This window comes from Asparagus officinalis, chromosome 10 (genome assembly GCF_001876935.1).
Source record: "Asparagus officinalis chromosome 10, Aspof.V1, whole genome shotgun sequence".
Taxonomy (NCBI): Eukaryota; Viridiplantae; Streptophyta; class Magnoliopsida; order Asparagales; family Asparagaceae; genus Asparagus; species Asparagus officinalis.
This window is the reverse complement of record NC_033803.1, coordinates 41,772,409-41,796,067: the sequence shown is the minus strand read 5'-3', so window position 1 is coordinate 41,796,067 and position 23,659 is coordinate 41,772,409. Positions and strand designations below refer to the sequence as shown.

The following is a 23,659-nucleotide window of genomic DNA, read 5'->3' as shown; positions in this document are numbered from 1 at the left end:
TGGGGAGCGGAGACGTAGGACGGAAGGTCCGAACTCCGTGATCATTTGAGTGTGTTTGAGTTTGTCATTGGCGCATTTACTTTTGCATTTATCTTATATCGCCAATTGTGCATTGCTCATTTATTTCATCCACTATCTAGTTCATTTTTATCTCTTTGTTAGGATATATCTCGTTGTTCATATTGTTTATCCTAGCTCATATATTGTCATATTCATACTTGCTAGGATAACTTGTTAATTAATTTTAATTGGCATATAATCGGATTAGATTAGCATAAGACCCTAATCACCCCCCCTCTAGGGTCTAACACATCCATCGGTGTTTGAGCATCCAACTCTTCTCCCTCACTCTCTTGATCCATTGAGAAGTTTCACTAAACTCTTTTCTAGCTTTATATCTATTTGTTTGATTGTCATCTTATTAAAGCTAGTTTTATATTGAGTTTAGATTTAATTAATCTCATTGTTACACACACTCACTTGAGCTTATTGTATTTGCATTCATAATATATTTAGGGTTGTGAGAAATAGTAACATAGAGTTGTGCCTAATTGAGTTCTCGTTCATTGTAGAGAACAAATCATTTGTTATTATTGTGCTTAATTGTGAGGATCACTTTATAATACACTGGTACACCAAGAGGAGTGTGTGGTGAGAGACGGTGTCATCCCAAGAGGAGTGGGGTATGTGGTAATGCCTAGAGAGATGTTGTAATTCCTAACACTTGAGGAAGACACAGGCTAAAGACCAACACTTGATGTGGTAGTTAGTGTAGTTACATTGTAAGTGTGGATTGTAAAGTTTTCGGTTAGCTAGAAAACCGTATTGTGAGGTGTAAATATTTTTCGGGTAAGCGTTCCCGGCCTAGAACCCGTCTGCAGTCCGGAACCATCGAGCGAGCAACCTATGGTAGGATTCGGACAAGATGCCCTTCAGAAGATGAAGAATCTGATGCCAGCTCCGCGGTGGCAACAGATAATACAGTATCCAGCGAGGGACAACCCCGTGAGGCCCTGATGATAAGCGCGGAACAGATGGCCAAGATGCTTGAAGACGCTCTGGCTAAGCAGAAAGAAAGTTTCAAATTTGAGATGGAGCATAGTGATTGTATTGTGAGGTGTAAACGTTGTTCGGGTGAACCGTAGAAAACCCGGTGTGATAGTGGAGATCTCCTCGAGGTGAGGAGCGGGGACGTAGGTCGTGGGGACCAAACCTCGTGAACGTTTGTTTGTAATTGCATTGGCGTACTTATTTTTTTATGTTCATATCTTATATCGCCTTTGTATATTACTCATTGTTTATATAACCTACTATCTAGTTTAGTTTGTTTACCCTTGAGTGTTTTGTATATCCTTGCATATATCTCATAGTATATCTTATTACTAGGATATAGCCCTTTGTTCATATTGCATATTCTTCCTCATAATTAGTTGTATATCTATCTTGCAAGAATATATTTGTTAATAAGTTTTAATTGGCATTTAAATCGGATTAGATTAGCATAAACCCTATTCACCCCCCTAGCGTTCTTTCCTAGTGGCATTAGGGTCTAACAATTGGTATCAGAGCTTTGTGCTCTTTGATTTAAGGTCTAATCGTCTTGAGTTAAAGATCCAAGTTATATTTTTGTGCTAATTCAATTTTTGATTATTGTATCTTGCTTGCATATTTTTATAAATTATGAATATGAATGATGCATCTTGTTTAGGCTATGATCCTAGTGTTGCTCCAAAATATAGAAACTTCTCTTATGCTCAATGGTGTTTTAGATTTAAAATATTTGTTAAATCTAAAAATATTAATTTATGGGAAGTTATTGACAATGCTTATATTGTACCCACGTTGGAGAAATCTAAGTGGAGCAAACATGATAAGAAGATGTTTACAATGAACAAGTTAGTGATAGAATTCATGCTTAATGCTTTTGAACCATGTATTTCTAAAGAACTTGCTCATTTTGATAGTGCTTACACGATATGGAAACTTTTTGAAGCATATCAAGGAGACTTGGAGGAGATTCGACGCTTTGTGGCGGAATCGACTTCAAGTGATAGTGGAGCATCATCATCATACACACGGCCACTAGGCGATAGCCCTAGTGTAGTAAGCGATTCGAAATCCGATAGTGATATATCTATTAATGAACTCGCTTGTGCATATGATAGATTAATGCATGCCTATACGAAATTACATAACAATTTTATTGATTTAAAAAGCAAGCATGTCATTTTGAAATCCGATCATGAGAAGCTAGCTTCCAATTTTGATATCATCGAAAAAGAAAATATAATGCTTAAAGAAAACAATGATATGTTAAAATTGAAAAATAAAAAATTAATTTCATCCATTTCTAGCTTATCTCATGCTAAGATTGATACCATGTTAGAAGTAGAGAACATAAAAAAATAATATCGCTTCTTTTATAAATGATTATATATGTTCTACTTCTAATAACAATACTAGTATGCATAATGATGAGTTGAATCATGTTAAGGATCACATATCATCTTTAGATTCAACCCTTAAAACATGTATTGTTAATCATGATAAGCTTATGAACATGTGTGCTAAGTCTCATGCTAAAACATCTAAACATGCTATTCATCATGCACACATGTATAGCAAAATCTACAAATACACAAATTGCGGTCGTAAAGACCATCTTGCTAGATTTTGCTATGATGCACACAAATATAAAAATGTCAATACTCCTTGTGCATCTCATCAAGTTTCTTCATCACATGCACATGTACATGCACAAACTCATCATGTTCATCATAAGCATGCTCATGTGTTCAAGTGTGATCATTGTGGTCGTTTTGGTCATTTGGCCAAATATTGTTTTGATTTGAAAAAGAATTCTCGTTTGCCAAATGTTTCTAGTAGAGCACATGTGTTTGAATGTGATATTTGTGGTAGATTTGGCCATTTGGCGAAGTTTTGTTATGATTTAAAAAAATATTCAAACTTGCCAAATTTCTTAAGTAAACCACATTTGTTTGATAATATTTCTCATTTGCAAAATAATTTTAAAAGACAATCTTTGTTTGCAAATGGTTCCCATGTACGAGCATATGGTCCACAAAAACAAATGGGTCTCTTTTATTGCACAAATTACAATCGGAATGGTCATTTGAGCAATTATTGTTATGACCGGGTTAGTGCACCAAATGTGCCCAAAAGGGTTCATAACCCTAGGGCTTTGAGCTTTATTTATAGGGGTCATGTCCCCAAACAATCTGGTACTAAGAATGCTTGGGTGCCAAAATAATTTTTTAACCAAGAACTTAATGTTTTTATTTTTTTCTTTTTCTTGGTTTTTAAAATATGCTTTAAAAATTTAAATATGAAAACAATTTCTCTTTGATCAAAATCTTTTGTTTTCATGACTATGAGTTTCAATTTTTATGAGAGGTTTATATTTATGTAACCCCCCGGGTTTATTGGGTGTTTATTCCCAAATCATGTTTACAGAATGCTAGAATGATTATATGGGTTAGAACAAGCTTAAGAGCTTGATACATTGTTGCCTCTCTTGAAATTCTTTTGTTAAAATTTTGTTTTGATTTGTTGCTTTGAATTCATTATATTTCACCTATATGATGATATTTATATGTTTGAGCTCATGGATCATCTATTCGTGACTTATAATGTATTCTATGAGTGGTTTGATCAAGTTATACAAAGAAAATTTTCTTTTTTGATCAAACATTGTTTTTGGACTCAAATCTAGATTTATGATTTCATTTGAGTGATTTGTTTTCATTTGAAAACTTTTTTTCATGGTTCTCATGTTTTCCTCATTCCTTTGTTTTCATAAATTTATTCATACATGGTTTTATATTTGAGTAATGAGACATTATTTCATAATGACATATCAATATGTGTTCTCATTGTCTTATTTGTATGTGAGTTATGTTTAGCATATCTTTTATTTATGTTTACTCACATGTTTTTGCCTTAGCATTCATTTCATATACTATTAAGGTATTTTGATAGGGGGAGCAATCTCTATACTTGTTTTATACTCACCCATACTTATTTGTAGGGGGAGCTTTCGCTCTCTTCATCTTTTGTCCCCTTTTTGATGTTGTCAAGGGGGGGGGGGGGAATATTGTGAGTATAGCCTTTCTTATTTATATGCATGATAATTATAATTTACAATATTAATTTCCTTTCATGCATATATCTTTTTGTAAATTATTTGTCATCATCAAAAATAGGGAGATTGTTAGCCTTCTTGTTTTGATGATGGTTTACAAACAATTTACTTCTAATATTGCTTGTCTAGTGTTTGTGTTTTTGTATCAATTGTAGACAAACAACAGGTTGGAGGATGGATGGAATTGCGCTTCAACGATCATATCCAATGAAGGTTGGCGGAATAGTGGGTGAAGCTTATGCAATTCAAGTTGAAGATCCAAGTTCTAGCTTCATCCGCAATGTGTACCAAGTCAAGTTTATTGAAGATCCAGATTGCTTGGGTAACATTTAGTTTAGGAGTTTATATTATGTGTGTTAGTACTTTAAGCTCAATATTTTTATGTGGATAAGTTGGTTTGATCTAATTTCATAGATATAAAACAAATATATATTCATATACATACTTATATGTTTCATATTCTATTGTATTTGACAAAATATTGTATTCATTAATTATAGACTTCATAACAATAGTTTACATCTTTCTTTAAGTCTATAAAATCATTTTGTAGAGTTTCAAAAGTTTGTTTAAGTCAAATGTCAAAAACATGTATGTTTAGTTTTCATGTTTTTGGACTATTTTGAAAATTGATGATATTTTACATTTGGGAAGTTCTTTTTAAAAACCAGTTTTTGTAACATGTTTATTATCATGTTTACAATCATTTTCCAAAGTTTTATATTTTTTAGAATTTATTTGATTTTTTTAAACCCAGTTTAAAGTTGATTTTTTCTGTGCACTTCAGGTCTGTGCATGTTTAGTCGACTCATTAGTCGACTCATGAGTCGACTCATAAGTCGACTCACGAAGTGCACCGTAGTTATGATTTTTCTTCTGCTGAGTCAACTCATATAAGTCGACTCATAAGTCGACTTATGAAAGAGCCGTTGCACAGTAACGGCGAGTTTCCAGCAGTGTTTTCTGGGGGCTTTTTTTGTCTTTTCAGTTAGGTTTTGGCTGATGTCTTGGGTTGTTATAATACCCCATTGCCTTCAGCTCTTCAACCAACTAAGAGAATGTTTTAACAAAGTTTTAACAATGGTTTAAGTTTTGTTTAGTGTTTGTTTAAAAAGCTTTTAAGCGTTTAAGAGTTTTGTTTGTGAAGAGAATTTCACAAGAGCAAGTGGAGATCATCCTTGGTGTTTGAGCATTCACTCTTCTCCCTCTCTCTTGTTATCTATAGAGAAGTTTCCCTAAACTCAATCTAGCTTTACATTTATATTGTTTAATTACCATTTTATTAAGCTAGTGTTTATATTGAGTTTAGTTGATTTTGTTTACTCTTCGTTTACACACACAACCATTGAGCTTATTGTATTTGCATACATTTTATAATTAGGTTGTGGGATTGTGTGACATTAAGTGTGAGCCTACATTGTGTTCTCATCTATTGTAGAGAACAAATTTATATTTGTGTGCTTAAATTGTGAAGTTCACTTTGTAATACACTTGTACACCGAGAAGAGTATGTGGTGAGGACGGAGTCGATACTGAGAGGAGTGGCGTCGATGGCCTAGTGAGAGGTGATAATTCCGAGCACTTGAGGGAGTCGATACATGAGGACCAACACTTGAGGTTATAGCTTGTGTATGTACTTTGTGAGGATTTGTGAGAGTTGTCGGTTGACTTGATAACCGAGTGTGCAGACTTTTCGGTTAGCTAGAAAACCGTATTATGAGGTATAAACATTTTTCAGGTAAGCGTAGAAAACCCAGTGTGATAGTGAAGATCTCCTCGAGGTGAGGAGCGGGGACGTAGGTCGTAGGGACCGAACCTCGTGAACATATCGTTTGTTTGTGATTGCATTGACGCACTTATTTTTTATGTTCATATCTTATATCGCCTTTGTATATTGCTCATTATTTATATAACCCACTATCTAGTTTAGTTTGTTTACCCTTGAGTGTTTTGTATATATCTCATAGTATATCTTATTGCTAGGATATAGCCTTTTGTTCATATTGCATATTATTGCTCATAATTAGTTATATATCTATCTTGCAAGAATATATTTGTTAATAAGTTTTAATTGGTATTTAAATCGGATTAGATTAGCATAAACTCTATTCACTCTTCCCCACTCTAGGGTTCTTTCCTAGTGGCATTAGGGTCTAACAAGCAGGAGGAGCTATATCATGGAAAAGAGTCAAACAGACACTTGTAGCTTCATCCACTACGGCAGCAGAGTTTGTAGCTTGTTATGAGGCATCCAATCATGGAATATGGTTGCAAAATTTTGTTATTGGACTGCGTATTCTAGATAATGTTGAAAGACTACTAAAGTTATTTTGTGACAGTAAATCAGCAGTGATGTATTCCAATAACAACAGGAGCTCGACTAAGTCAAAACATATTGACATTAAATTCTTGGTTGTGAAAGAAAGGGTACAGAGTGGACAGATATTCATAGAGCTCATTGGGACAAACTCCATGATAGCAGATCCTCTTACTAAAGGATTGCCACCCAAGGTCTTTCATGAGCACAATGCTCATATGGATGTGGTATTATTCGAGGATATCATGATTTAGTGGGAGTTTGTAATTTTCTGATGCTTTGTGTTTGGTTGTATTGCTTGATCAGAATAAAGTATTTAGTTAAGACACTCTGTTTCATTATGTTTGGTTTTGACCTCACTAAAGTTTAAGGTAGGACCAGTTGAAAATAGATATGTACTGATCGCATTGCATGTAATTTTTATGCTGCACATCCATGATTGATCTATGTCGTTTGATTGTATTGGTATATGTGACCATTGATGGGTTTTGTCACGATAAATGTGACGAAGACCACTTTGATCCTATATTGATATTATCAATGGACGAGATTATTCAGAAATACCCTTATTTGTGGTAGCAATTTCTAAGCGCATAAGGTTGTACATGTTTTAATGAAACATATAGTGCCCAAATGGGAGATTGTTAGATTAAATCTAATTATGGGCATATATGTTACATTAGTGTATAATGCTATCTTTAAGGCTAACCCACATAAAGTGATCAATCAATTTGGATTAATGGGTATTTAAGTAAATCATGGGCTAATTGTGCAGAGACCAGACTGCAATTCTAATTTTATAAGGGGCTCAATTAGAAAATTACAAATCTATATAAAGGGGTTATGGTCCCTAATCTAAATGTTGCGTTCTCTATTCTCTAATCCTCATCTAAAGAGATATTCAAAAGACACCTTTCAGATTAGAAGATCAACCCTATTCAGATCCTTGCTAAAATCAATATGGATTCATGTATTGCTTCTGCTCATTGTTTTGTTTATTCTCTTTGAATTAAACATGGTTTTATGGATTAGATCTCAGATTTAGATCTAACAAATATGATTTAAATGGTAGGATGTTGAACTATATGGAATCTCTCAAGAATGAAATTTGAATTTTTGTAAAGGATGGGATCAAACTTGCCGAAAGATTACTATATAACCATACTTAATATATATTTATAATGATTATAGACTAAGACTCAGGCCTCCTACTAGTTTAGCCTAGTCTTGAACCTTCCATCTAAATCTTCCATAGTTCTTTTAAATCTTCACATGTCTTTCTCTTGTATCTTGAAAATGTGCAAGTTTCTGTAATGTTCTAGAGTTCTCTCTTAATAATCACATGGAGCTTGAAGTCTTGACGTCTATAGATTGTTTTCGGTCAAAAGATTTTAAAAGATTCGAGATAATGAAACGGTCATTCTCTTTTATTATTCTCTTAGAAACTAATAAACCCAGCAAACCAAGCCTATACAAATCCGATTAAAGCTTATACAAATCCTCTCAGAATAGGTTCTTCGATGACCACAACATTATACAGTGACGTGTTCTAGATGAAAATTTTATAAACCCAGCAAACCAAGCCTATACAAATCCGATTAAAGCCCATTATAATGAAGTAGGCTGGCGACACTCTGTAATAAGACTAATGATCACCTTTTCACACGTTGAAAGGGTCTTGCAACAAGATGAAGATTCTGCCTTCTTCTCGTCGTTAATCCAGGAGAATCGCCCATGTCTAGATCCTCGCTTTTCATGCCATCAGGCAACTCCCAGTCGAACCGATACATCAAATTTGCCAAGGCAAGCTCAAGATTTGCAGCCGCAAAATGCATCCCTGGACAGATTCTGCGGCCCGCACCGAAAGGAACGAACTCAAAGCACTGTCCTCTGAAATCAATATCACTGTCAAGGAACCTCTCAGGCCTAAACTCTTCGGGATCCTCCCATACTTTTGGATCCCTGCCCATCGACCACGCATTAATAAGCACTCTTGTTTTGCTAGGAACTTCGTACTGCTGGACGTTGCAATGATCCATTGATTCTCGTGGAATTAGTAACGGAACCGGAGGGTGCAATCGTAATATCTCCTTTATCACGGCCTTCAAGTAGAACATTTTGCTTATGTCTTCCTCTCTGACCACAGTTTCAGAGCCGGCCACGCTTCTTACTTCATCCTTCAATTTTTTCATTGTTCCAGGGTTTCGAACAAGCTCTGTCATACCCCAATCTAGGACTAGGAATGACGTTTCAGTCCCTGCTGCAATCATATCCTATCAAAATTAAGAAAGCATGCTGGTGAGTAATAGGAGACGGAGAACAAATTAAATATTTCCATGATTTGGTAATTTAGAAAGATTTACCTGTAGGATCGCCTTGATGATGTTCCTGTTGAGGGTGAAACCCGTGTTGTCGTCTTCCTGAAGAGCCATCAGAACACTTACAAAGTCGGCTCTCTCCTCTTGATCGTCCGCATCCCCCGTTTCATTTGACCTTTTCACGTGATCTTCGATAACCTCATCGAGGACATCGTCCCATTTTTTGGCCGTCGCTCGGGCCCTCGCCCCCACACCAAAAACTAAATCCAACCATCCGAGTGACGGAAAGAAATCACTTACGCTGAACTGTGCAAGGATGGCAATATTCTCCCTAATTAGCTTACAGAAAACATTGATCCTGCCTTCTTCCTCTACGAAAAACTTGCCAGAAATAGCGTTAAACAAGATCTTGCTCGTGAACAAATTCAAAACTTCACTCATGTTGACCAGACCGGAAATCCTTGTTAACATAGAGGAAACTTCCTCTTCACGCATTAGTCTAAACGACTGCACCATTTTCGCACTCAGAAGGTGATTAACACAAAGCTTTCTCATCTGTCTCCAATGCTCACCATAAGGTGCGAATACAACATCGGTAGCTCCGTTAAGGAGAATATCTGAGGTCAATAAGCTAGGTCTGCTTGCGAAGATGTGGTCGTGAGTTCTCATGATCTCCCGAGCCATGTCTGAAGACGAAACGATAAGCGTGGGTATCTCACCGAGTTTGAGGAGCATCAAAGGTCCATACTTGACTGAGAGAGCATGAAGAGATTGATGGGGGAGTGAGCCCAATTGATGCAGGTTGCCAATTAGGGGAAGCTTTGGTGGGCATGGTGGGAGCTTGGAACTTGTTGATTTTTCCCTTCTGATGACGAGAAGTAGAATTGGGAGCAAAAGCAGGATAACAAGGATGAGAGGCATGGTGAGATGCTACTACGGTGGGCTTCAGTCGAGGACAAGGAGGACGAGGCCCTGTGAGATAAAGATGGGGATCTATTTAAGACTGCTAACATTTAAGAGTACAAGTCTTGCTCTGGCTAAGGACGACGGCTTTTGACTTTGGGAGGGTTGAATATGTCTTTAAATATGACATCAACCAACAATTTTCGTGCGAAATAGTATATATATATTAATTGTTTGAAATCATAGACTAAAATCAGAGGCTGTGACGTATGGACTTAAGAACCAGATTTTCTATGTGCAACAGTGTACGTGATCACTAGGGACTAATACTTGCTACGATTTTTTGACAGATTTTAAGGCAATGTTTCTTAACGAACTAGACGAAGTAGATAATTTTAGACAGGTTAGCAGCTTTAGACTCTATTTCCTGCAACCAAGTGTTATGGCTCGTTGCACCACTGAATACCTGAATCCTCTAGCACCAATTAAGCATATTAACAATCACAGAGGGAGGAAACCCATATTAACAAGCACGTGGGTGGGTCCCCCCACGATCACAATTCTCCACCTCGTACATCATTTGATAATCCTTAAATTTTTGACGAACACCAGAAGAACCCCACGAACTCCACCAGAGATATCCAGGACAAACCAGGCTAAACCAGCTGCGTCACTATACCGCGACTGCCTACGTACCCTCCACCGGGATCAAGCTAATCGTAGTTCTGCAATCATTCTCCAACATAGTCTCCACCTCACCTCCATTACTGCCCCGCAGGGCCATGCCCTCTTGGGAAAATCAACACGGGCTGATATGAAGCAAGTCCAAGCAATGCTGGAACTTGCTGCCTGTGACCACCTTGGTTAACATGTCCGCGGGATTCTCATTCGTATGCACCTTCATGAGAGAAATATCACCATCCTCTATGACATCCCGCACAAAATGATATCTGACGTCGATATGCTTGGTACGAGCATGGTGAACTTGATTCTTCGCCAAGTGAATTGCACTTTGACTGTCGCACCACAAATTCACACTCTCCTGCTCAATCCCCAAATCGTCTAGAAGACCCCACAGCCACAATACTTTCTTCACTCCCTCCGTCATGGCCATGTACTCGGCCTCTGTAGTAGAAAGTGCCACTGTAGCTTGCAACATCGATCGCCAACTAACTGGAGCTCCATGTATCCTGAATACATAACCAGTAGTAGATCGCCGTCTATCTAGATCGCCCGCATAATCTGAGTCCACATACCCGTCGACCTAACATGTATCTTCACCAAAACACAGACCCGTATCCGCGGTACCTTTCAAGTACCTCAAGACCCATTTCACCGCTTCCCAGTGCGCCTTTCCCGGATTCTCCATGAATCTGCTGACCACACTAACCGCCTGTGAAATATCAGGGCGTGTACACACCATGGCGTACATCAAACTGCCAACTGGCCTTATCTTCCGCTGTAGTGGGAGATTGTTTACCTGAGAGTCTGAAGTGTGGAGCCAATGGAGTCACCACCGACTTTGCACTTTGCATGCCGAACCTCGCGATCACCCGCTCTATGTAGCCCTTCTGACTTAAGAACAATCGCCGATTTGCCCGTTCTTTTCTAATCTCCATACCCAATATTTTCTTTGCAGCGCCCATGTCCTTCATCTCGAACTCATTGCTAAGTTGAGATTTCAGCTTATCTATCTCCACCTTGTTTTTCGATGCAATAAGCATGTCATCCACATACAACAGGAGATAGATATAATCACCTCCACGAAGCTTACGAATGTAAACACAACAATCATAATCGCTTCGGGAAAACCCATGCTTCAGCATGAAGGAGTCAAATCGCTTGTACCACTGTCGCGGAGATTGCTTCAATCCGTAAAGTGACTTCCTCAAGCAACATACATGATGCTCCTTATCCTCAACCTTGTAGCCCTCAGGTTGATGCATGTAGATCTCTTCATCCAAGTCTCCGTACAAGAAGGCCGTCTTGACATCGAGTTGTTCCAGCTCAAGATCACCATGAGCAACAATACTCAGTAGCACCCGAATAGAAGTGTGTTTCACCACCGGAGAAAATATCTTATTGTAATCCACACCCTCTCTTTGTGCAAACCCCTTAGCCACTAGCCTCGCCTTGTACATCGTTCCACCGAGCTTTGAAGGATCTTCATTTCTTTTATACAGCCACTTACAACCTATAGCTTTCTTTCCTACGGGCAACGGGACCACCTCCCATGTTTGGTTCTTCCGGAGAGATTTCATCTCCTCCTCCATCGCAGCCAACCAACTCTCGCTATCCTTGTCCCGAATAGCTTCCTTGAAGGAGACCGGCTCATCTTCCTCCACCGAGAGTGCGTATTCAACCAAATTAACATGCCCATAGTGCTTCAGGGGTTGATCAGGCCCCAGCTTCTGTACCTGCTTATATACTCGCCTTGGCCTAGTGGAAGCCAAGCTATCCTCGAGCTGTTGTTGTTGTAGTGCATGTGTATTCTCCTGCTGAACCTCCTCCTGCTCAAGCTCATCATCTACCTGATTTCCCACTTGAACACGACTAGAACCTGGTTGGTCTTTCGGTTCTATCTCAATAACCTGGGACTCGGGAGTCCCGACAGTATCAACACCACCATCTTTGGGCACCCTAGCAATCATGGACTTCTCATCAAAGGTAACGTCCCTGCTGATCACGAACTTTGAATCTTCTGTACACCAAAGGCGATAGCCTTTTACACCCTTTGCATACCCCAAGAAAATTGCCTTCTTGGCTCTCGCGTCAAGCTTTCCCTCATTGACGTGATAGTAGGCGGTACACCCAAAGATTCGGAGCCTCTCATAATCTGCATGCTCCCCTGACCACACCCGATAGGGTGTATCACCGTCCAATGTCGAATGTGGAGATCGATTCACGATATAGCAAGCTGTAGCAATCGATTCTGCCTACCATTCTTTGCCCAAACCAGCATAAGATCGCATACTCACTGCTTTCTCCCACAGTGTTCGGTTCAGTCTCTCCGCGACCCCATTTTGCTGTGGTGTAGACCTGACTGTCCAGTGTCTGGCAATGCCCTCCTGATCACAGAACTCCTTGAAGGCACCATCTGTGTACTCTGTACCGTTGTCAGATCTCAACGTCTTCAATTTCTTGCCCGTCCTGTTCTCAACCATCGCCTTCCACTTCTTGAATGTCTCAAATACCTCATTCTTATGCTTCAGGAAATACACCCAAGCATACCTCGAATGATCATCTATGAATGAGACAAAATATCTGGAACCACCTTTGGAAGTTGTCGAAGCCGGACCCTAAACATCCGTGTGCACATAATCTAGTATCCCTCTGCTCTTGTGCTTGCTCCTCAGAAATTGAACCCTGTGCGCCTTTCCATACACACAGTCCTCGCAAAAATCCATGCAATGCTTCTTCAGATTCTTCAGCAAACCCTCTTTACCAAGCAGATCCAGACCCTTCTCTGACATGTGCCCAAGCCACCTATGCCATAATCGTGTGTGCTCACATGGGTCTCCACCACTTCCTTCAGCTCCAACTGCTGCATCTCCCGTCACCGTCGTACCTGAGAGAGTATATAGATTACCGTGACGTGACGACATAACATTCCTTATCGCTCCCATCCTCTGAAGCGTAGCTCGCCTCTTCCTTGCCTTCTCGTCTTTCAGTCTTGTTGTTGTTCTTTTTCCCACCTACTCTCTTGTTAGGACAATCGACCTTGAAATGCCCAACTTCACCGCATTTGAAACACGCTCGTCCCGCAAGAGGTCTCGATTTCGATCTAGACTTTCCTCCCTTGCCTTTTCCTCGCTCATTGCCTCTTCCTCTGGCAAACAGTCCCTGCGCTTGTTCTTTGTTACCACCAGTGGCCATATCACTAGTTGTAATTTTTCGAAGATCATCCGCTAGAAGCGCCGTTCTAGTGTCATCCATCGATAAATTTTCACCCACAAGCATCAGTGTTTGCACTAGGTTCTCATAAGACTTCGACAGAGATAGAAGTAGTAGAAGCGCCTGATCCTCGTCTTCCACTGTCACCTCAATGTCTTTCAAGTCCGATATGGTCCTATCGAACTTGTTGATATACTCCCGGATTGACGAGCCCTCCTCTATCTTGCAAGTATACAATTTGGATTTTAAATAGATCCGGTTCGTTAGACTCTTCGTCATGAAGGTGCTTTCTAACTTCAACCACACGCCCGCAGCCGTTTCCTCCCCATCTACCAAGAAAGCTACATCTCTCTCACGGCATAGGATAATCGACGCTCGTGTTTCCAGATCCAGCTCCTCCCAATCCTCATCAGACATATTTTTATGCTTCTCTCTTCCAGCCAAAGCCTTGTGCAACTTTTGCGAAATCAGCGAATTTTTCATCTGCATCCTCCAATAGGAAAAATCATTTTTCCCATTAAATTTTTCAATCTCGTACTTTCCAATTTTATTTGTTTTACTTGTAGACGCCATTTTCTGCTTGTATCCGCTTCTCTCAGGAATTTTTAACAATTTCTTTGTGTTTTACCACACAATATTCAACCACCACATCAGATCAGAAATATTACCACCTCCAATCTGAATAAGGGCTCTGATACCAATTGTTGGGGCGGAGTCACGCCCGTCGCCGCGGAAGCGATATCACCTGAGAGAGAGCCCTGGCTTTCGATGTCACAAAAGCACAAGTCAACCTCTAAATTCTTGTTTCTCAAAGGAAACGAGAATAGATAATGAAATTTTTATTTCTCAAAGGAAACAAGAATCGAAAGTGATATATTTCATCAAAGTGAAATATACACTCTTCCTCTCATCAGTTCAAGGACTGAAATCTCGAGGGAACCTACAAGCTATGGCAACTCACAGATAAGATAAATACAAACACGAGATTTTTACGTGGTTCGGCAAACTAGCCTACGTCCACGGGAGGGGGTTTTACTATGGAGGAAAAATACCAAACTTATACAAGTTCTCTCTTCCTCTCTTTCTTTTCTCTCAAAAATACTCAACTTGAGATTTTTTCCACAATTTTCCCCATACACAAACACCTCTATTTATAGGAAATTAGGGGGCCGGGTCTGAGGCATTTAGGCGGGCAAAGAAACGCGAGAAGAGAAGTTCGCGCGCGCGGGAGCAGAAACGAGCACGAAACCCAAGCGGGTTTCGTGCGGACGCGGCGCTGTCAGGCGGCGCGAGCTCACAACGAGAGCTCGTCCGCACAAGGGACAAGCACGTGGGTGGGTCCCCCCACGATCACATGAAAGATATGAAATTCTTTAAATGTCAGAATTTACTTTGAACATTGATTTATCTGTTGAAATCTATTATGACTAAAGCAGAAGAATTCCACCTTTCCACATAAAAAGAATTGTTATAAATTTGAATATCTCAATGTTATAAGAAAGTAGTTTCACACTGCAATTTATTTAAAGCTACAGCCAATCTTAGCATAAGTGAGTTGTTACTCTAGCGTCTTAAATTTTTTTATGACTAGAAAATCACCGTATACTGTGAGTAGGTTGTACCCTAGTGCTCAAATCGTTCACGAAAACCGCCGTATTAAGTCCTTGAGTGTTACTTTTATGATGGACTTGATGCATTGATCTTCTTTGTGACTTCCATAATTCAAACATTTCCTGCCATTTCTACCAATATGCTGTTAAAATGCCTTTTGAGTTATTAAGTTTATCATTATCCATAAGTTAAGTGGTAATATTATCTGAATTTAAGCTCCCACATGCTTCGTAGGGCCAGTTGTTTTGCCTCAAAACTTTGTCACCTTCATTTTACTTGAACTCCCAACTTTGACACTGAAGTAAAGGCCAAATGAGAAGGTCTACAACAAGATGGATTGGTTAATATGTTGGAGATCGAACTTAACCTGAAAGGGGTAATGTACAATGGTATCTCAGGTCCAAATTTAATCAAGCATATATTCGATCATTTCCTTATTTGATGTTGGACTAGTATGACACTTCATACCAACCAAACTTAACGCTTAAATTTAAAAAAAAAACTTATTTCTATATTTGACTAGATATGAAATTTATCTTCCCATAATCATCATTGATGAGAGAGATTTGTCGATTTTCACCTATGCATCTGTTTAATTAAATAAATTCCTTCCCTCGAGAATAAACCATAGTCTTTTTCTTTAATTCTACATGTGGTTAGCCTCATATATATATATATATATATGGAAAATTGTGTCAAGACACCAAAAGTAATAACTTCGTGTAACCTACACTCCAACTCTTCGCCTTATGCTACGGACCCTAAATTACAGATCTATATGATTCAGTCATTTTTTCATGTAATTCTCATGCCAACTAAGCACAAAGTGAAAGAAATAAATATAAAAGCCCAAAATGCCATCTTCCTCCTCCCTCTTCCTTCTCTCCAGATCTAAAACTAGTCCTTCTTCTTCCTCTCCTCTTCTCCTCTCTCCCAACCCATTTACTTCCTCCTCTCTCTCTTCCTCCTTTTTTCTCTCAAACGCCGACATCCCCCTCCGTCGCCGCCGACCTTGCGCGTACGCTTCAGCCATATTGTTTGCTCCTTTTCTCCCACTAAGTTTCCCCAATCTCTCTTTCTTTCCCCGAAAACTAAAAAAACCCTAAAATTTTTCCGACACTGAAGGCGAAGAGGTGGCGAAGAACACGGCGGAGGAGGCAGTGCAGAGTAGGATGAGAAGGAGCTCGATGTTGCTACAAGTTCCACAAAACATCCAAGCTATCAGTTTTTATTAAAAAATTAATAATTTCTATTTGAACATCATGGAAAGATGAAAGATTTAAAAATATACTGGCTCAATGTGATTTTTTGAATAATTTTTGATGTTAAGTTCAAGTACAAGGTGGAATATTAAATCTAATGGGTTAGAAGTAAAGTCCAAGGTCTTGCATGTTAAGTCTATTAGGTTGAATAATAAGTCCAATGGCTTGTATGTTTTGTCTATTGAGTTGAATAATAAGTCTAATATGTTAAATATTAAGTATAACGGATTATATATTAAGTCCAATTTGGTTCATGTTAAGTCCACTTTGGTTCAAGTTAAGTCTAGTCTGGTTCGTGTTAAGTTCGGTTTGATTCATGTTAAGTTCAGTTTGGTTCGTGTTAAGTCCAGTTTAATCATTTAAGTCTAATTTAAATTATTTTATGTCTAGTTTAAATCATGTTAAGTCTAATTTAACTTGTTTTCCGACTTAAAACAAGTTGAATTAGACTTAACATAATTTAAATTAGATTTAAAAGGAATTTAACATGATTAAAATTAAACTTAAAAGGAATTAAATTAGACTTGAAATGAATCAAATTGGGCTTAATATGAAATTAGACTTAAAATAAGTTGAAATAGACTTAACATGATTCCGCCCATTATGACCCTATTGTTCGCTCCTTTTCTCCCGCTAATTCTCCCCGCTCTCTCTTTTTTTTTGAACCCCAAAACTAAAAAAACCCTCAAATTCATCGGAGTTCTAGTCGAAGGATTCGTCAAGTCTAGGTTGGTTCATGTTAAGTCTAGTTTAAATCATTTTAAGTATAATTTAAATCGTGTTGAGTCAAACAACAATTCATGTTAAGTCTAATTTATTTTCTATTAAATTTAATTCAACTTATTTTAAGTCTAATTTTATTTTAAGTACAACTTGATTCATGTTAAGTCTAATTTCAATTTCTATTAAGTCTAATTTTAGTTTATGTTAAGTCTAATTTTAGTTTATGTTAAGTCTAACTTATATCTTTTTAAATCTAATTTTAAATCTAATTTCATGTTAAGTCCAATTTGATTCATGTTAAGTCCAATTTTAGTTCATGTTAACTCTAACAACAGTTCTAAGTCTAATTCCAGCTCATGTTAAGTCTAGTTCAACTTATTTTAAGTATAACTTCACGGTAAAACTAATTTTATTCATGTTAAGTCCAATTTTAGTTCATGTTAATTCTAATTTCAGTTCATGTTAAGTCTAATTTCATGTTAAGTCCAATTTAGTCCATGTTAAGTCTAAATTCAGTTCCTGTTAAGTCTAATTTCAGTTCATATTAATGTTGGCCTTCTTGTTTTGATGATTTTACAAACAATTTATAACTAATTTGTTTCTTAGTGATTGTGGCTTGTTACAGGTTACTTTTATCAAGTTATCAAAGATTCAAATGCAAGGCAATCACTTAGGTATATTAGTTTAGTATATAATGTGTCAAATATTCTAAGCTCAATATATATTTACACACACTATTTGATTTTCTATCAAAATATGTTGGTTTGAGAAAACTTTGGTTTATTTGTTTATTAATCATGTTTACCATGTGTTTCTAAGTATGTTATATATGCTTTTAACACATAGCATGCTTTAAATATCAAATTTGGATTCTAAACATGTATTTATGTGCATTTTGCAAATACAATGAGTTTTTACAAATGGTAAGTGTATTTCCAAAAATTCCTACACAAACGTGTTTATTTTTATGTTTATAAACTTTCCCTAAAGTTTCATTATTTTTTGATACAATATGATATTTTTTTATGTGCGTTTAAAGTTCAATTTTTAAAACCTGGAAAATCAATATATCAGTCCACGATCGACCGCAAGTGTCACTGCGGTTCGACCGCACAGAAGACCATATCCCAGATTTGTTTTCAGAGATTCATGGTCGACCATGAGTACCGCTACGGTCGACCTCACAGGAGCCTTGGCTCCATTACTTTCTCAGGCTGTCGTGGTCGACCGTATGTGTCACTGCCGGTCGACCGCCGCACTAGCCGTTGCAAAGTTAAGGCTTAAGTTTCCTGAGTTGTTTCCAATGGCTTTTTGGTCTTTTTCTCTATGTTTTCACTTGGGTTTTGAGGTGTTATAAATACCCCATTGCTCTGAACTATTTAAAAGATAAGAAAATTGTTTAAGCAAGTTTAACAAATGTGACAGTTTTTTTATGATGGACACACGCAATACATGTTACCAAACAAATCTTACAAGAGTTTATGATGCTACCAAATGATGTTGAAAGTATTACTTACAGGATCTTCAAATTAACTGTTTTATCTCGCCATTATCCTCTGTAACTCTTACCTACAGCATGAAATTCCCAGTAAGGAAAATAGAAGCACTACCTAATAAACATGCACAAGTCCTAATATCAAGATGTGAATTGTCATAAACTCTTGTACACCTGCAACATGAAACAAAAAGTAATTATTAGGATGCCTAAAATATTTCAGTGCACTCGTGAGTTAGCTTTAAAGAACAAAATCTGATTAGATGCATCTAAATCCCTGCAGCTTTAATTATTTTACATTGTAGAGTGTACATTATTTGAAATATTTATAGAAAAAAATATCTCATAATATATAGTTGGAAATTCGTGCTAAATACATGCAAAATACGCAACGGAAGACTGTATGTATAATAATACTAAGCATGTAGAGAGTATGAAAAACAGGCTAGAACCATCCTAATTAAATCTAACATGATCCCTATAAAAAAGTGAGCAAGCAAGAGCTTTGAAGGCCTACTTTCGTAGCGTGATTCAATGGTAGATTGAACAACCCCTAGCTCTTTCTCCTTATTGTTGTAAACCTCCTTGTAGTGGATCTTCAAGTCTTCAAGTGCGCTTGATAAAATCAGAATCTTCTTGAGACACAAGGCAAGATATCCACCTCGGGGTACTTCAAAATCCTACTACTACCTCTTACTCAAAGATTGCTAGAGTTTAGTTAGAGGTAGAGCTCTCTTTTATTCTCTTATGGAAAAAAAACCACTTAGTTAATTTTTCATTAACCTTTCCATAAGAGAGAGAGCTCATATATATAGAGTGAGATATGTCATGACTCATCTCATGAGTCATGCAATGAGTCATCTAAATATAATGATTCCTTTCATAAATCATGCAATGACTCATCTCATGAGTCATGCAAAGAATCATGAAGAATCAAAACTATGTGCTAAAACCATGTGCCCAAACCATACCACCTTAATGACTCATCTCATGACTCATTAATCAATGTATAATGAAGTGTGTATTTTATAAATGAAAATACCACATCAATACAGTGTCTTTTAAATAAGGTATTGCGTAATTTTTTCAATCATTAACTAATAAGTCATCATATAACCAAAAAAATCAATGAGTTGACCAAAAATCAACTGTTGACCAAAAAGTCAACCAATTGACTAAAAGTTAACTTTATGGGAAAAATACTGGAATTCATTTCTTAAGCACATAGCATTCTGATTTTACCGATACATATAGTCGTTTATGTGTATCCGGTGAAAATTATATATGTGTATCAATCATACGTATTTAACTCTATACATTGTATTTCATAGGATTCAAGTATGCGTTTGGTGTGACTCTAGGGCCCAACTTAAGACTCGACAGTGGATCATATCCACAAGTACAACAAAGATGCTAGCTACACATGAAGACTACCCGGGTATAAGTTATGATAAATGTCTGTAAGATGCTTACATAATTTTATCAAGACCACTCAGTGATAATATTGTACACATCGGTCTCTTCGTCAAACAATATGTCAAACTATCGAGCCTAGGGTGTGGTAAACTGTCAAACCTTAATAGCTTGATTAATGTTTGTTGATATTAAACCCATAACCTTTAAGATTAAACTGACACTCAGTTTATCTTATTTACCTTGGCCAAGGATTTCCAGGCTATAGTTATATCAAACAATCTTATGACATCAACCCCCCTATACTGGGAGAGACGAATCTCATCTTGGCATCTCAATATCTTATGTCTCAGGATGCACCCAACAAGAACCGTTATGCACAACTATATGAGAACTGTGGTTAGGTAAAAGTCTAAGTACACATATACTGACATGTAAGATATTACATTCATACCTCAGATCAAGAGACTACTTTGTACTATATCACTTTAGAACTTCTAAGTACACATATACTGACATGTAAGATATTGCATTCATACCTCAGATCAAGAGACTACTTTGTACTATATTCACTAATGAGTCACCTGTATACTATATCTTGATGTCTCACGTCAATGATCCAAGAGATGGATCATCATCCTACCAAAGGAGAAATAGAGTATACACTAGTCTTCCCAAAATGATGATGTCTCATTTCTACACTTCATCGACTAGGAATATTTTAGAATATACGTTAGCGACAAATCAGATCTCTTCATTATGATCATATACGAAATGCCTGATAGTCTAGTATCATTCTAAGGACTTTATCTGTATTAAAATACCAAATAAATCTGACCAAAATAGCATACTATCATTTTGAACAATGATGTTATACTCATATAGGTCTTGTTACAATATACAATTATTACCTACAGGGCACCTATATCTAACATAGCGTAACAAACTACAGCCATCAAAAGACAGGCCAAAATAATTGTTGATTTCTGCACTTGAAACAAATTCTGCGCCAAGTTTATTGAGAAAAGTACCTTTACTTTCCTGGAAGGCAATGCCAAATACATAATGACAATTAGATAATACAATCTGGATCAAGATAATATAATAATCTGGGGCTTCATAATAGGAATAAGGCACCAAAATCAAAGTTTGCAATTCAATTACAAAATATCGCTAACTAAGTGCCGGCTGCACATTAACGTGATAAGGAAAATGAGGCCAGTAGTTTATTACACAAGAAAATGGTAGGACATGTTATTACAAGTTTAACTACTCATATTTATATACTTTGTTGATTGCCATAAATTGACAATTTAAGAACAATAATGTAACAGGTGTGTGCACTTCCCCATTTCCCTGGAGGGTTTGCTGCTAACGTTTGCCTACAACTGGTTCTTGTTTCTAAATCCCGTACTATATTCCTTGCTTCTTCCTTCCCATCAATTGTTTACGTTGTTGTGAATGAAGCGTAACTTTGAAGAATACTTGGAGGAGGAGTTAATGAATTCCATCCATGTCAATGTACAAGTGGCAGAGAGTACATAAGATTGTGAAACAGTAGCAGCTTCAGAATTTCATGCTTCGTCAACCGTATCACGGTAGTTAACCATATAGATAGCTATTACTGTCACGAAAGCACCAGCCAGTTGCAAAGGCGAGAAAGTCTCACCCAGATACAAGTACCTAGAGAAGGAAAATTGTTTATGAGTCTAAATTAATTAAATAAATAAAAATCTGAAGAGTAACCAGTTAGCTGTATAAAATATAACACCAAATAGCAATTATCCACAATTTGGGAAAGGAACATGTATGATTCGATTTCACCTTACAAAAATAGAGTATGTTGTATGTATAACAGAAACCTCAGAGTCTTACCCAAAGATTGAAGCAAACATTGGAGTTAAAAATGTGAGGGAGCTGAGTTTTGTTAAGCTACCTGCATTTTCCAACAAAACTTATCAAATATAATAACTCATCATGTAGAAATTTTCTTGGTTTAACTACTTGTGCTTACGACGTACAATGATTCAATTACAAAGTTTAATTATTTAAACAGAGAGTATCGAGAAACCTGAGGAACCTTATTTTGTTGTTCTCTTAGCAGACTACAAATACAAAAGGACAGGAAAATAAAGCCTTGGAACACTTCATAGCGTATTGGAGAAGAAATAACCTCTAGTTGCATTGTAGAAGTAAACTCCATAGCTGATGGCACTGCCAAATATTGAGGTGTATAGGAGTGCTAAAAGATCACTGGATGTAAGATCCATGAGACCCCCACTTATTGCAGGATCATTATTTAGAAGTGAAATGGGCAACAGAGGCAGCCCACCAATAACCATATGCTGTGAACAATTTCAGATTTAATCAATTTATATCAACAAAAAAAGTAGAATAAGAATCAATAACGCCAATTGGAGCAAGAAGAAATGAATAAAGATAAACAAAGTCAAGGATCAATGTAGATGGCATATTTGAAAAATAAAACTTTTCACTTTTCACACTGTTGCCTTTCTCAACTTTTCACTTTTCACACTGTTGCCTTTCTCCAACACCAACCTGATGAGGATTGATTTAGAAAAGTAGTTTCATTTGAAAAAAATTGCAAAGAAATAAATATATGGAAAAGAATTAAGAAGAAAGAAAAATGTTTATGGTAACAACTACTAACCATGCAAAAGAAAGAAGAAAAAAATGGGTCGAGATTTTGGTTAAAATGGGATTTTAATCATGAAAAGGATAAATCTTGTGCCGTAGCCTTATATGAAAAGAAAGTCATTAATTACATTTTAGTTGGTTAAGAATTTTAGTATTTAGAAATTTTTGCTATAACTACTTACTAGGGTAATTGTTGACATATTAGTATTATTAGGGACTTATTTGTAAGATTTGTAGGGGCCTATATAAAGCCCAAGAGATATCATAATGAAATAGGGTTTCTATTTCAACTGTAATCTTTTAGAATTTTTCTGACTACCAAAGAGTAGATTTCTTATTGACCAAATTGTTCACGTTTATGAAAGGCTTTAGCTTATCTTCAATAAAAAATGAGATATTTATGAAAATTGTGACTTTTTTGGAAGAGGATGTAGTGTTATTATAATTTTGGATTGTTATGAAACTTTATAGTTCTCGAGATGAAATCTTACAGTAAGGGTGGAAATTCTTTCCTTCATCCTTTTGTCTACTTTTCTCTCTAATTTCCTCTTACAAATTTCAAACCCTAAATGGCCTCAAAATATCTCTTGATATGTCTTCTATCACCCTAAGCCCTGTCTTTCAGAAGATACATGGAGAACTCAAGCCCAAGAGAACGGTTTGAGCAGGACTTAAAGCCTAAACTTTGTAAAAGCTAAGTGTCTAAAACTGCACCAGAATGTCACTAACAAGGATGATACTGGAAAGGATAGGCAAAGCATAAATTTATTATTACAAAATTTGGAGATAGAAAAGATAGGAAAAAGCAACATACTGAATAATTAATTTCTTCAGAGAGAGAATCATATGTATTGTTCAGATAACAAAAAGTCAACAAATTTTCAGCCATGTAGATTGCTTCGC

At 37.0% G+C, this 23,659-nt stretch overlaps 2 protein-coding genes across 2 annotated transcripts; both read right to left on the bottom strand.

Annotated features, from left to right (window-relative positions):
- On the bottom strand, nucleotides 7,905-9,828 carry LOC109826336 (cytochrome P450 71A1-like). Its single transcript, XM_020393362.1, has 2 exons — nucleotides 8,843-9,828; nucleotides 7,905-8,752 (listed from the first exon to the last, which is right to left on the bottom strand). Exons 1-2 carry the CDS (start codon nucleotides 9,716-9,718, stop codon nucleotides 8,132-8,134), a joined length of 1,497 nt encoding a protein of 498 aa, XP_020248951.1. The 5' UTR covers nucleotides 9,719-9,828; the 3' UTR covers nucleotides 7,905-8,131.
- Nucleotides 21,196-23,608, bottom strand: LOC109826304 (WAT1-related protein At3g02690, chloroplastic-like). Its single transcript, XM_020393326.1, has 3 exons — nucleotides 22,272-23,608; nucleotides 21,974-22,034; nucleotides 21,196-21,781 (listed from the first exon to the last, which is right to left on the bottom strand). The coding sequence occupies exons 1-3, from the start codon at nucleotides 22,438-22,440 to the stop codon at nucleotides 21,673-21,675; spliced, it is 339 nt and encodes a 112-aa protein (XP_020248915.1). The 5' UTR covers nucleotides 22,441-23,608; the 3' UTR covers nucleotides 21,196-21,672.

Bases quoted from the DNA above. Each gene is read 5' to 3' on its own strand.
- LOC109826304 (XM_020393326.1), bottom strand. From the start codon at position 22,440: ATGGTTATTGGTGGGCTGCCTCTGTTGCCCATTTCACTTCTAAATAAT. The intron at 22,035-22,271 runs GTTATTTCTTCT...TGGAAAATGCAG, and splicing joins CTTCTACAATGCAACTAGAG to GTAGCTTAACAAAACTCAGC. The intron at 21,782-21,973 runs GTAAGACTCTGA...TTCCTTCTCTAG, and splicing joins ATGTTTGCTTCAATCTTTGG to GTACTTGTATCTGGGTGAGA.
- LOC109826336 (XM_020393362.1), bottom strand. From the start codon at position 9,718: ATGCCTCTCATCCTTGTTATCCTGCTTTTGCTCCCAATTCTACTTCTC. The intron at 8,753-8,842 runs GTAAATCTTTCT...TAATTTTGATAG, and splicing joins TCATCAAGGCGATCCTACAG to GATATGATTGCAGCAGGGAC.